At 37.2% G+C, this 15,783-nt stretch overlaps 1 protein-coding gene across 2 annotated transcripts in view; it reads right to left on the reverse strand.

Annotated features, from left to right (window-relative positions):
* Positions 1 to 7,431: 7,431 nt before the first annotated feature.
* LOC149802775 (uncharacterized) overlaps positions 7,432 to 15,783 on the reverse strand; it is a 43,322-nt gene continuing 34,970 nt past the window's right edge. For both annotated transcript variants that reach the window (XM_089951312.1, XM_089951311.1), the window contains 3 exons: positions 12,756 to 12,879; positions 11,538 to 11,627; positions 7,432 to 10,379 (listed from right to left, as the gene is read on the reverse strand). In XM_089951312.1, coding sequence (XP_089807438.1) covers positions 10,374 to 10,379; positions 11,538 to 11,627; positions 12,756 to 12,879 — 220 coding nt within the window. In that variant the 3' untranslated portion in view covers positions 7,432 to 10,373. The remainder of the gene's footprint in view (positions 10,380 to 11,537; positions 11,628 to 12,755; positions 12,880 to 15,783) is intronic.

A 15,783-nucleotide genomic window follows, 5' to 3' on the forward strand; every position in this document is an offset into this window, starting at 1 on the left:
GTCTTAACGATTAAAAGAGGGATAAGAGTCTTCCATAAGACTGGCATCGTCATCATAATGGGTAGTATGGCAAACATATCTAGTTCTGACTCGGAACATCAGCAATACTCTCGGTTCATCATTTTTCTGTTTAATAATGAAAACGTATAATTCTTTGACGGTCCTTCTTTTCTTGGTCTTTCTAGCTCTGTGTGGGTGAAGTCCTATGGAAGGGTGTCTTCGTCGTCTCTTTCTGCCGTGTCCTTGCTTTGGTGTCAGTCAACCAGGAATGCCTGACTGGGCTTCGTCCAGGTCATTAATACGAGTTTCTCGTTGGCCCAAAAGTGTCATACTAGTTTGAAGCAAGTCATTTTTGCCTGCTCGCAAGAATATTTCTTTGGGGTTTTGTTTGTCGATAAAGACATTTTAGAGAAAGTCTTAGACTTGCGTCAGAGCGGAATCTTTCAAGGCATGCAATGTTCGTGTCAGAATTGGTTTAAAAACAGGATCTTCATAACGAAAAGCCGATTTCAACTTACCTCCTAAACCATGTCGTCCCTGTCGAGCGACTCCTCAGTACAAAGAATACATGACTTACAAGTCGTTAGATATATAAAAGAAAATAGAGTTTCACTGTGACTTTCCCTCTGGAGAATGTAATATTTTTTACTCTGATCTCCTTTCATACCAATATTGACAGTATCGGAATACAACTCATAGACGGGCAAATTGTGAGGATGCACGAATTCGCGGTGAACATAATAGTTGTTTACACCTTTCTCGTCATTTTTCGTCGCAGAATTCACTTTGAAAGGAATGACTCACAGTAACGGTGTGGATATGTGTCCCACCACGTTGCACTTCATCACATCTGAGTACAACAATCAATTTCAATCCTTGGTTCAGTTCTACAATGGATCGAAAAATCTTGGCAAGATTTAAGTTGTTGTAATAGGTGGTATGAGTGGACTCTTGATCATTTTGAGTTCTCCAACCAAAATGTAAAATTATGCAGTACAAAATGTAATGCATAACGTTTTCGTCATCCGAAAATATCAGTAGGCGATTAGCCACTTTATGGTACTCGATGGTGACACTTCGTTTTTTGTCCAAGGGTTTGCCAAACAGTGTACTGAATTTTGAATCAAGATGTTGCACACTAAAAGAACAGCCTGCAGGAAATTTCAACATATAAATGTACCGTGGAGTATCGGGGGACATTGGTCGTTTCATAAAGCCATCTGCAGTTTCGTTTTAATTCAAGTATTTTTGCACCTGGTCATTTTGAACTTCGACCTCAAAAGTGTTGTGATTTTCATTGGTGTTTTTGCTTTCGTGAATCATTTCGCACAAATCTTTTTTGCAATGAGCTTCGAGATCCGATTGGATGGTATGTTGTAATTTGGACTTGAAACAGCACAAATTATTGTGGGGAAAAACCCTCCAGGGAATTGTCACTGGGTGAAGTTAAGTAAAACTAGATCTTCATACGTGCAGAGTTCTGCTGTCCGATGGGTCACTCGAGGTCAGAGGAGTGTCCAAAAGATGGTTATTATTGGTTTGGTAGTGAATGTCGGAAGGGTGACTGACGTTGAACACAAGCTTCCCGTTGTTACCGATTGAGTATTTCAGGGAATGATTGGGAATGATTGAGAAGACGGTAACCGATGCTACTGCTCAGTAAAATGATGTGTATAATCGTTCGTCTCCTTGTTGCAAATTTGCAACGGCATCACCGATGACACAATACACCACAAAGATTTATCAGACAAAGACGATGTGCATTTTAGGCACACGTTCTCCACACCACACCCACAAGGGTTGTTTTTGTAGATCCTGAAGAGAAGAAATCGGAGAAGGAGTGGTGACACGTTGTTGTCCCCCTTTGCTGGTTCTTTGATCAAGAATGTTTTCGATATTATACATCTCGTCTTAGTTTTTGGTTACGCGTTGTAACTAGGGCAAGTAAACAAAAATCATTTAACACTTCCCCGTCCATGTCTTCTAATGTATAGACAGCAGGATGACGGCCACGCACTCCTCGAGTGACAAGAAACACTTCGATGGTCCATTTGGGTATGTAACCTTCATCGAAAGTACGTTTGATTTTACCAATGCCCACCCTTTATCCCATGGTAAACAATCCACCTTTTTGGGGATATCCACAGTCGGGAACGTAATAAACAGGCGCTCAAAGATCATCAATTCGTTTTCGGGAGTCACTTCTTCTGGGACAGATCCGCAGATCCGATGATCCTATGGTAAGATTGGTGGTACGCTTTCACCATATGAGGTAAGACGTATATGTATTTGAGAGTGTACTGATGCGTAACATATTTCCGCATGAGTTATTTCAAGATACAGTGGAAACGTTCCACGATAATGGCTTCGATTTCGAGATTCTCGGTGGTGAAAAATCAATGTCTCGTTCCTTAAATTCTTGTTTGGAAAGCTTGGTTTAGAAATTCCGTGCCTTCATCGGTTTATCATGGTAGAGGGTGACAACCACTTTGTTTCAACACCAGTTTTAAGGCTCGCACTAACTCAGTGCTTGATTTGAAAATCAAAGGAACAACCGAGTCAAATTTGGAAAATACGTTGATGATATAAAACAAATATTTGAACCACGATTGGTGGTAGACAAATGAGAGACAGCGGATAAATCGGTTTGCCGTTGATGATAGGTTCCCTCTAATCGGGTGCGATTTTTTAAAGATGTACGTGGTTTATTATTGTAACCATCTTTGCACTTGTGGCAAACAGACGCTTTCCAGTTATGTTTTTGCAGCATAATACAATATATTAAACACCTCCGTATCCCGCAGTATGGGCTGGATCATGGCAAATGCTGACTAAAAAATGCTAAATCAGGACTCTCTCTCTCTCTCTCTTCAATTAGTAACCCACTCTTCACTGATGCTACTCTGGAAAGGGTGAGGTGGTGGTTTGGAAACAACTTTACGTATCTGACGTGCCAGGGGAGTAGAAGCCGAGGGTAGTGGTGGTGATGGTGGTAATGTAATGGCTTTTGTCTTGTTTTCTTTTTTCACTTCTGGTTTACTGTCTTTCTTTTTCACTTATGTCGAAGGAGTGGATATTATATTTTAACCCAAGCTTTTGGTTCCTCTCGTTGGGATGTAGGGGAAGGGGTCAACAAGGACACTGCAATCTTAATAGGAAAAGGATCCGCTGACTGTGTTTGAAAGACTTCTTGTACCTCTTCTTACTCAGGTATCCATAAGACTGCGTCGGTCTTGGTAACTGGGGTGGGGTGGGGTGGGGTGGGGGGTTATTTAGTTTTCATCAAGGTCTTAAAATCGATCTATCTGCTTCGTCTAAAGTTGTCTGGTAAAAAGAGTTGAAGTCGATGAAACACTTGACCATACCGTTGCGATTGTTCAGTTTCTGACAAATCGCTAAGATCCATCAACGTTTGCAATTCGTGTTGTGACTAGGACATCTCGGTCAGATGAGGACTTCGAGGTAAATGTGGAGTGCGTTATTCTTGCCAATGATGGAATTCCTTCCATCGTTTGAAAGGCACTGAAGTCAGTTTTCGTCCTTCCATCAGATTCCAACGTCCTGAGATCTTTTGAGCCCAGATGCCCTCTTTATCTTCTTGATTTGTTTTTTGATCTTTGACCTATACCTTGTGAAGCATCTCCAGTAATGAGTCCTGTAATCAATGTTCCCAATATTCCTTTCACCAAGGCTGCTAACACAGGTGCAAACATCTAACGCGTTCTACCAACATCCTTTTCTTTTGATGGATGTGAATGTTTTTATTATTATTATTATTTTTTTTTTTTTGGGGGGGGGGGGACTGGCGAAGGAAGTGTCGATGCATGTCTAAGCATTCTTTCTGATGTTGCGACAAAGGTATCGTTCCTTTCAATCATTCAGGCAACATTTGTACACGGCACCCACAACATCTTTAGAGGCGGTTTGAATGCGTTGATTGCGCATGTGTAGAGGGGCCCTGGACAGAATCGACAACACGTCTCAATGCTTGGTTAAACGAATAGAAAGTCATTTCCTTTTCTTTCCTGTAGAAGAGGGATGACTTTTGGGGGTGATATCTTTGTTTGTTCCGGAGCACACAGAAACGTACACTGACGATAGTGGTCGTGTGCACTTCTGTTAGTAGACATAATTGCTTGTTCCGGAGAACACACTAAAAAAAAAAAACACTGACGTCGATGACTTGGCTCACGTCCGTTTATCTTATTTTTTAAGTAGTATTTTTAGAGTAGTTGGTCGGGTGTGTAACCAGTCTGTTTGAACACCTCTTTGTCTATCGCATCATCGCATAAAGAGAAAATCCTCCCTTTTGTATGCTCCTCGTTTTCTTGTGGCAAAATAAAACAAAACTCAGAAAGGGGAAGTAATGCACTTTAATTGTCTTATCCTTTTGCCACGACCATGGCCTACGTCTGGACCTGCTCCTGTCGATAATTGGTTAGAAATCATTAGTGTTGGTATCTCAGACGTAGTGACAGTGTTGACGGGATAGGAATGTTTGGCCCGGTAAGGTCGTTTCCTCTTAAGTCGAAATAAAGAGATCGGATACATTTATTTAGACTCTTAAACTTTGTCAGAATGTCTAAGAGTACCGTTACCGTTTGACTTTCACTGTCCTTGTTCTCTCCTTGTTTCTTCGCTGCTTCTTCTACATCCAGTCGTTTTCTTATTGCCTAATCTTCTCTCTGTTGCCGTTGAATTAGAAAGGCTTCTTCTGCTTATATCTGCTATTTTCAAAAATGTCTTAAAGTCTTCTTTCTGCCTGTGTTTAAAATCCTTGACGTACGGTAAGGAAGGAGAAAGCGTCGAAGGTGAGGGTACCGGAACAAATTCTCGTGAAGATAGAACATCGGCTAAATCCCAATTAAAGTCGTTCTCTTTTGAACGTATGGCTGTGACTATTATGTAGGGAATGGGCTGTCGGATTGGAAAACTGACTTCACACTTTGGCTGAATTTTACAACTCGTGTTAGGATTGGTGACAGAACTCAAGCCGTTTCGATCCGCTCTTCCGCTATAAATAACCACAGTTCACCTCATTCCATTTACCTGTTCTCGTCACAAGATTCGGACTAACGTATAATCGTCCACCCTCCTGTCGTCGATGCCATTCAACCCGGACTATCCCATGTATGTCAAATCATCAGAGGCTATCACAAATATCACCGATATGGTCATTTGGAAACGAGGAATATAGGTGGAGAGGCAAGGCTGTCTGAAGCGAGTCTTAATCTACGGTTCAGCGGTCAGACGAAGTTTGAGGAAGAGAAGAAGATCCGTGCGATGCACTCTATGTTAACTGAATGGCGTTAAGAAAACAAAACAAATTTCCTTTTCATGGCCACTCAAGTGTCTCCAAAATACCTCTTGCCTCAATTTTGTTTAGTTGATTTTGTGTGTGATAAATTTATGTCCATACATATATGTATGTGTACGTCTTTGTCTGTGTCTCTAACCCTGTCTCTAACCACACCTATATGTCTATTTTGATATGTATATGTCCCTATTTGTCGCTAGAGTACAGCGTATTCAGGTCAGTCCCCTGCCACATTGTTCCGCCCATTGAGGCAAGCCCCTTGCAACATTGTTACCATTGCTTCCCCAGTGTCCAATACTGTAACGTCACCCGTTTTCAATTCATACTGTTCCTCGACAGTCCCTATCCCTTGTCGCTATACCTCCCTATGTTAAATTCCCCTTGTCTCGAAACAGTCCCGCTCCTGTTAAAATACATTTTGTCTCTGTAGTGCCAGGACCATTGTTCCATTGTCCCTATCATTATGGTGCCCCAATCGTCCCAGGGTATATTTTATCCCTCAATCATCTGAGGGGGTCTTGTAATTTTACTTAATAATCAGCTTGTAATGTGCTTTGTATATGTCGCAATGTATAATTTACAATATGCAATGCTCGATGACTAAAACTGGCAATTTACGGGATTCAGTATTTTAGACATAACCACGTTATTATAGCACCGTAATACATGCTACATTTTGGAACCTTTTGTCTCGAATTTTCTACACGGCTAATGGTCAGTAAAATCTAGCGCGGTATTCGAAGTAACGATATTAATTGAATGTCGAAGGTCATAAATTGATTGTTTGGACACGTGCGGATGCAGCAATTCAACGAGAGAGCCAAGAGTTGCCTCGCTTTTATTTTAGAGTGTTAACAATATTTTACTCTACGTCGGCATTTTAGAAGCTTTGCCACCATTGTAGCATCTTCAAGCTATATCTATTTAAGGTAATTTTTGAATCTATAAACCAGCATTATTTCAGAAAACACAGGCATATGCAGTATGGGCTTGATATAATTTATATTTGACAACATCTGCCTGTAAAGATGTTGTCAAATACCAATTAATAATTTAAATAAAGAAATATATTCAAATTATAACTGTAATCAGTTAAAAGACTGATTTCACTAGATAGATGCTCAAATAACAAACAAATAATTCTGATGCAAATAATCTTATTTACATCCAAAATCGACCTATGTTGCAATAACATTTTTTGAAACAAACTCATTCATCTTGATGTAAAAATAACCGAACTTAAACAAAATTTGTTTCTAGAAGCATCTAAGGTCAGATTTAAAGTTGCGTTTAGAATTCAAACCCAAGTAAACATGTGTTAAAAATGACATTAATCAGTTACGCTCAAACTCGTACCCTCAATACGCTAATGGAAATTATTGACAAAAGTCTGCTTGTACAACATTGTGGTACTGACATTGTGCCCAGAGGAAGAAAAAAATAATAATAGATGGAAAGAGATAAAGAAAACAATAGATGAGAACATGTTTACAATATTGTTATGATTGAAATAATTTGTTGGTTATTTTGCATGCACTTGGGGAGTTGTGTTGACTTTAAGATTGAAACATAAACCTGATTAAGAGCTAAAACTGTACATTAAATAATATGCATGCATTATAAGCATACATGCGTATAAATACTCATATGCGTACATATACACGCATATATTAGAGTGGCAGAGTGGTATGAAGCGCTCTCCGTTACGGATCACTGCCATCTCACCTCTGTCTGCGTGGGTTCGAGTCTCGGATTCAGCCAATGTGGGTATGTGAGAAAGCTTGCCAGTAGCTTCTCGTGGGTCGGTGGTTCTTTCCGGGGTTTTCCCGGGTTCTTCCTTCACCATTAATACTGGCGGCCATGTATAGCCTGTCGTGTGCTGAAAAATGGCGTTAAGCCCTACAACAACAACAAAAACAACATATATTAGAAGTTAACTGTAGAAGATTAAGGCATTACTCTGGAAAGAAATTATACCGTGAAGTTAAATTGCGCTATTTGAGCTAACAAATGTAAAGTGATTCATACGTTCAGTCAGAAAGAGTAATGCTACAAACTCATTTCTATAAAGAAATGAACTTAAACAATAGTGTTAAAAGTTAAATATTAAAACATTGCTAAGGTAAATATGTTTAATAGTAAAATGAATATATAAATAAAAACGGACTACATTAAAAACATGCTTCATGTGTATGAAGCGGAAAACTGCAATGGTCCTATTGTTATTATGAGGCGCAGCTGCATTGGAGTTATTGTTGTTATCTTTATCAAATAATTTTACTTATATTTTACACATCCAATATTTGGTTATTGACAACTACAAATCGAAGTTTTCTTACCATTTAAGAAATCGTCACAATCATGTTACTCAAATATTTATCATCATTAACATACGTAAGTCGAATGTGCGCTATTCATGCCGAAGCTCCAATGGAACTAACATACCGTTACCTAGAGTGAATTGTATCCCTTCATATTACTGTTACCTAGACTGAATTGTATCCTTTCATGCTACTGGTACCTAGACTGAATTTCATCCTTTCATATCAATGTTATCTAGACTGAATTGTATCCTTTCATATTACTGTTACCTAGACTGAATTGTATCCTTTCATAATACTGTTACCTAGACTTAATTGTATCCTTTCATATTACTGTTACCTAGACTGAATTGTAACCTTTTATATTACTGATACCTAGACTGAATTGTATCCTTTTTATATTACTGGTATCTAGACTAAAATATATCCTTTCATATGACTGTTACCTTGATTGAATTGTATCCTTTTATATTACTGTTACCTAGACTGAATTGTATCTTTTCATGTTACGTATCTTTGTCTTACAATTATTTTGGTATTATTTCAAGCTGCAAATAACATTCATATAAATCTCATAATAAGGTTGAACAGGAAGAAATTAGCTGAATTCAACAAAAGAGCATGCCTACTTTCCTATAATAAAGCCCGACAAGACATAACAAAGCAAAATATGAGTTAGTCAAATGTGAAAAACTGACAATATTGATACAGTTTTATACCAGTAAAACACATTCATTGTTATAAAAAATAATAGGGAGAATAAGAAAACCGAAACGCAAATACTAATAGTCACTCAAAATTATTAAACCAAACGACATGAAAACAAGTTTATATTAAAGACAGCTCCGTATTTCCTCACAATATTTCTTTGTAATTACCCTAACTAATCTTATATATCCCAGGTTGGTATACCATGTTAAGCATATTAACATTCAGAGATACGTGTTATATACATGTTTATGTTAAGTACAGTAAGTACAGTAAGTTCTGAGATAAACTGAGTATGATAGACCGATTAACATCTGATAGCATTAATTTATATATTTAAGTCTCTCTCTCTCTCTCTCTCTCTCTCTCTCTCTCTCTGGGCAAATAGCTCAGATATCATGCTTCACAGTGTACACTCACACAATTAGCTAGTACAATTGTTGTGTATAACTGTAGTGACAGCCATAGAAATCACTAAATTTTATGTTGAACATGATTTATATGTACCTGTATTGCTAGCATTAGGATTTATTTCATTTTCATATTACACATGATTGTATACACATGTAGCGTCATTCGAAATTATCACTTCTTCATGATAAACATGTTTTGTATGTGCTTGTAACGACAGCACAACATTTTCATGTTAAACATGAATTAAATATATATGTGGTGACAGCATTAGATGTTGTTACATTTTCATAGTAAACGCGCTAGTATATACTTGTGGCAATAACATTAAAAGTTATTACATTTTCGAGTAAAGTATGATTTCTACGTACTTGTAGAAAAATAATTAAAATTTATTAAATTTACATGTTAAGTTTGATTTGCATACACTGCATTTACAACATTAAAAGTTATACAGTTCTTGTGTCAAACATGATTTGTATATATCTTTCAGTGGTAGCGTTAGAAGTTAATACATTTTTATGTTAAACATATTTGTATAACGTAGAGTGACGTCATATTTAGAGATTATTATATTTTCATGCTTAACGTGATTTAAAGGAACATAAGATCACTGCTTAGTGATTGGGGTGTGTGGGTGAAAGACATGCTACCCAATATCCAGGTGTATTTAATAAAATACATAATATATATAAACGAACTGAACTAATAGTTTTCTGATTAAAACTTTTTAAAAATAAATACCAGGCTGATTATAAAAAGCTACAAAATCTGCTTAAATTCATTCCGTTCAGCAAATATCGAGTCGTTTCCATTCACTCTGTTCTCAAATCTTACAATACAAATGATGCATGGTAGACACTTTGTAAGCAATAAAGTAGTACAGTGCTCAACAGATTTATGTAATCGCGGCGTTGAGTACCGAGATTTATCGCAAAAATATTTAATCGTATCCAGACTTGTATTACATGATTCCCTCTTTATTTCAAAACAATTCACAAATATATTTCAATAATTTTGGGCAGAATGGCAAAGTTATAAAGTCTTAACTATACAGCGTTGAACATAGTGTTTAAAAAATATAATGAAAGTTATATTTGTACATTCATTAATCTAGTTTTAAACATTACTTGTTTTGCAGAAGATGACCTCGTTTCAAAATCTAGTTCTTTTAATGATTTTGAGTGATGTTTCCATTCTTATATCGGCTGAGTCTTTTATATTATACAATCCATCCGACTGCTTGCTGCGCGTACATCTGTGAGTTAAACTAGACGAAACCTAGCAACAGTAGCATGGGCAATGTTGCTCTCCTTTTAAGGTATGGGATGTCAATTCACAATCAATGTATATATTGTGCGATTTTATAAGAATAAAGATTATGTAAACAATCTTCGTGTAACACGAGAACATATGATAGATTATAATCCCCCGGTCTCTTACTATGTCATCGTGTTCCGGCAAATATTTGCATTTAGTGAAACATTGCACGAATCGTATGATATTGTCCTGTTTTCGCTGCTGAACACCTTTCCTTTATGTAAGACGGTTACAGTATGTCATGCTATATACTATAATTGATAGCTGTATACTGTTCAGTCATGATGTGTTCTTGATCAAATCTGAAATAATAATAATAATAATAATAATAATAATAATAATAATAATGATAATAATTTAAGATGGAATATTAATTTAATTGGTATCATGGTCTGAGTTACACATTTTGGAATATTGTATTATGGTATAAAACAACGCTGCAGTTATACGAGGTAGAATATTGCAAATTTTTGTAGCAAGTCTGGAATTACACAACGTGGAATATTGTGTATTATTTGCAGCGGGACCGGAGTTACACAAAGTGAAATATTGTTATTGTTTGCAGCGAAACTGGAATTACACAAAGTGGGATATTGCTAATGTTTGCAACGAGACTGGAATTAAACAAGGTTTACTAGTGTTCTTATTTGTAGCAAGACTGAAGTTACACAAGATAAAATATTGTCATTGTTTCCAGCAAGGCTACAAAATATAATATTGTTTTTTTTTTTGGTTTTTTTTGTGGCAAGACTAGAGGTACACAAGATGAAAAATTTGTATTGCATGTAACAAGACTGGAGTTGTACAATTGAAGTATGGTATATATATATATATATGGTATAGAAAACGTTTTATGCATATCAGGGTTTTACACTGAAATTGCATTCACTTAAATTTCGTCAGCAGTCACCGTCGTCATCATATCATCATTTTCTTTTTGATTTAACAACTGTACACAGTCTACACGAATAATAATAATACTGTAATATAAACAATTCTGGATTCCTTTCTTTCCTTGTTTTGGCTGATATTTCAATAACAAAAACATTTATTAAAATGTTTTGTTTAAAGTTGCAGAATGAGTACTACATGTTTAAAACCTTCATATAAATACTAGAAAAATGTCTCATGTAGCAAGGTTTGATATATAAAGATAGGCTGTAGTAAGTTCAAGTGTTATATATTTCAAACCAGATTGTACTAAGTTGAAAGTAGAATGAAGGTTTGACATTTCAAACAAGGCCGTAATTAGTCCCAGGTGTGACAGTTTTGTATTCCAAGACATGTTGTAATTAGTTACAGGTAGCACCAAGGTTTGATATTTCAAAACAACAATCCAGGAAGAGGCTCACAAAGGCATGTGCAGATATATGTTTTGAAAGCTTCTCGTATTAAAATTATCTGTAACGCCTTTCTGTGAAGATTTGTTAGAAGCTTTTATGTGAAGATTACATATATACCTCAAGATGTGGATGAATGTAGTCATAGTCTGTGTCCTGTACTTGCATATAACCTTCATCTAGCCCGTGGTCCTGGTGACGAAAGTCGCCCTGTATATAGTAATTATCATTAATTGATTTCAATGGAGTTGTGAAACTTCATTAATTATTATATAAATGTATTGGAAGAAACAGTAACAACATAAAGAATACATGCATAATTCAGATAGAGAAAAAAAGAAAGATGTGTGTGTGTGTGTGTGTGTGTGTGTGTGTGATTTGGATTTTTAACGTAGCTTTAAACAAATTTCAATCATATCGCTACGATGTCAGCAGTGAGAAAGTTTATAGTGGTGTCTAGCACTGGGTCATCATGCCGCAGACATGTAGCATGATATCCCACCTAGTAACATTATCCTGGCACCAGACCGACCAGTCCTAACACCGACCTCTTAATGCTGAGCGCCAAACGAGGCAGTTGTTAGTACCAATGTTTTTGCAAGTCTTAGGTATGATTCGGCCGGGATCGAACCCACAAACTTCCGTATCCGAGGCGGACGCTCTTACCACTAGGCCACAGGAGACGTTAAGAAACATGAAGATGGATGGATGGATGGATGGATGGATGGATAGATGGATGGATGGATGGATGGATTGATGGATTGATGGCTGAATGGATGGATGGATGGTGGGTGGTGGGTGGGTGGGTGGATAGATAGATAGAGAGATAGAATAGACAGAAAGATAGATAAAACTGACAAATAATAGAGCGGGATGGTGAATAGTTGTGGTTTTTGGTAGACAGAAGAAAATATATATAATTTAACGTAAGAATTGCGTTTGAAATTGTTCTTTTTTAATATGGCATTAGTATGTGTAACACGAAGTTAAATCAATGCCATACATTTGCAAAATACTTTTAATAATTGGCATGGCGTTGCATTTTGCATAAAGGAGACGGATGAAAATACCTCGAGAGAGACGGAAAAACGATCAGTATTTAAGTAGAAAAGTAGATATACACAAACCTGGTCTGACTTGAGATGCCCAAATATATGGAATCGCGAATCATTGTTGGTTTATATGTTTTAAAGCGTGCAATGTTAATAAATAAATAAATAAATAAATAAAAAAATAAAGAAATAAATAATCATTTTTGCTAATTATTTAATTAAAAACTAGACGGCTGCACAATCTTAACAAGCTTTACCCCCATCCCTCCACCGCATTGTGACTTACCCTTCCATCAAAGTATCCTTCTGGATGTCTTATTAAAGCTGGATTAAGGTTGATGACGTATAGTTGTTCATCCATAGCTGGGACATCATTGTCAGACCTTTTGTGCATTTCATCCAGACGCAAACTGCATTTTAGATATAGTGCATTTATACTGAGATTGTCAAAGCGATTGTTATGTAAAAAAGAACAAAAAGCATCAAGATTTTCAAACCTGTGTATTTTAGTTTCTTGCTTATCTTTTATTCTTGACTGTAGTAAAAGCTTTAAAACAGCGCAGAGTGTTATTGTCTGATGAAAAACTAATTCCTCTGTAGAAATGTCACAGTCAGTTTTTGTTATCGTTTTACAAAAATTCAGGAAATTGCCTGGAAAGAAGATCATATATAATCGAGTGTCATTTCACACCAGTAGACAAAGTACTAACTGTTCCCTACATAATTCAAAAAATTAATACTATGTGTAGATATCAAAAGATTTAAAAACACGGCCTAGATATCAGATATGTATTGACCGTATGTATGACTTAAGGGTTTCATTCTAAATTCATGCGACATTTTGACTTGCACCTGTTGTCACACATATCCGTAGGATATCAGCCCCACCTCCAAACCCCAATGAATACAAATTGGAGAAACGTTGCGTAGATTTATAGACCAACCACTCACGACCCTAATTTGAACTATGTCGGAGGAGTTGCATGATATTACACACAAGGGCGAATTTAACGGGTGCGGGTAATGATATAGTTTTTAGTTATTCCCAGTCGTACTTCCAGTCACATATGGCTCGTGATGTTTCTATACAAATAGGAGCTAACCTCCGGGTGTAGCATGATTTATAATGTACTCATGTTTGCTCGTTAGTGCTGCAAGTTCGATGGTGTCGCCATGAAACACTCATTTGTAAGCGGGATCACTATAGCATCAGGAGTAATGCTCGAAATTGATAGAATTTTCTGACAGATCGCAGAAGGTAATCATAGATGGAGGAACATCGGATGCAGCACCGGTTGTTAGTGGAGTACCTCTAGGAAGCGTTTTGGGTCCCATCCTCTTCCCTGTGCACATCAATGACCTACCTTCCAGTACCAAATCCAAATCCAGTCTGTTTGCAGACGAATGTATAATCTACCGGAAAATCAACGCCTCCAAGGATTGTGAGATCCTACAAGAAGCCCTAAACCGACTAGCTATATGGGAAATAACTTGGGGTATATCCTTCCACCCAGAAGAAATATCCGAAAATGTCTAACTAAACTACTTAGAAATGCAAGCTGGCTATTGAGCAGGAAACACATTTTATTGGGATGGAATTCTCTAAAGACCTTTCTTCTAAACGCTGCATTGACAAATTGGTGAAAAGGGGGACAGCAACTTTAGTTTATATAACAGCCACTACCAAATCACCAACGTGGAAACAAGTACAGCAGATTATTTCACGCTTCTGTGACTTGGTTTTAAGTACTGCTCAACCGCGTGGAACCTATATAACAAAATCAGATATATAAGGTCGAGACGGTTCATAGAAAGACCGCTAGATACATCACCAACATATACAGGAATGCTAGAAGCTTCAGTGCCTTGTTGGATCATCTCCAGCAGGATTCACTTGAATCCAGGAGAACTAAGTCCAAGCTAAACATCTTATACAAGACAGTGAACAACCTAGTGAACATACCAGCGGACAAATATTTGACCCTAACGTATAGGTGAACTTGGGAAAAAAGGCACGGTAAAGTTCCTACCGAGGTCAGCAGCAACAAACTGTTTCAAGTGCAGCTCCTTTTCATATGCAGTAAGAACATGGAACAAACTACCGTCATCAATTGCAGAAGCTCTTCTCTTGTTTTCTCACAAGCAGGACATTTCCAAAATTTCATTATAACGTAGAAGTCAGCTAAACGTAAGGACTAGTGATTTTTCAGGGCTGTACTTGTTCGTGTTCATGTACCTCGTCACCTCCACTGTAGCTGGATTGGCCTGAACATGAAGGGACGAAAATGTTGGCTGATACTTTTTCACTTACTCGTATCATTACTGTCATTACTTGTCTATCTGTTTTATCGCTATCTTCATCCTAATATTCTTGGTTCATATTCTAGTTTGACTACGTCAACGTATTTATCGACAGATACTTATGCACCTTTACCAAACTCATTGTTGATCTATGGTGTACTCATCATGTTTGCTGATTAGTGAAACACTGCGTTTTGCACAATCGTCAGTTGTAGAGGTGATTGTGGATGGAGGGTCGTAGAACAATTTGGTGTTTAATTTAACCCGTATGCTACTGTCCATTAAGACGTTGGCTCGGAGGAAGGAAATAGTTTTCTTGCAGGGAGGACCAAAGCTTCGGGACCAACGAGTCTGTAGGAAATTAGGAGGCTCTTAGGATATCCTTCCCCAGACCGGGAGGGACGGGCCAATGTTTTACGGATTTGGTTACAACAAAATACAAATACGCTATATCTATCGACCGGTCTACCGATCACGTCTACCTATTTACCTATCTATCTATCTATCTCTCTCTCTCTCTCTCTCTCTCTCTCTCTCTCTCTCTATATATATATATATATATATATATATATATATATATATGTCAATCTGTTTATCTATCTGCTTGTCTATCTCTAAGATCTATGTTGTTCGTATAACTCCACAATTCGATCTCTCTCTGCTTCCACAGAACGAACACTTTATAGATTATTCATCGAAACAACAGTTATGAATATAACTTGAATGTAGCCATTCACACTAGTGGCATGAGAGCTAGGAACATATTGTCCTCAGTGGTGAAACGTCTGTCTGGTTTATCCTAATAACATCAAACTCTAAACGACAGAGACATAACTACCGCTGTATCAATGTCCAGAACACAGCCTTAAGTTCATTTATGGGGTGCCATTTTGTTGCTCGGAGGCACTTCATGTGTACATTCTCAGAACAATTGACAAGTCAGCGTTATATGCACTTTTTGATGGGGTACTCCTTAAAATATCTTTCCAATACTAAATCGATATTTCGAAGGA

Source organism: Sinohyriopsis cumingii, chromosome 3 (assembly GCF_028554795.1).
Source record: "Sinohyriopsis cumingii isolate HCF-2022 chromosome 3, ASM2855479v2, whole genome shotgun sequence".
Classification (NCBI taxonomy): Eukaryota; Metazoa; Mollusca; class Bivalvia; order Unionida; family Unionidae; genus Sinohyriopsis; species Sinohyriopsis cumingii.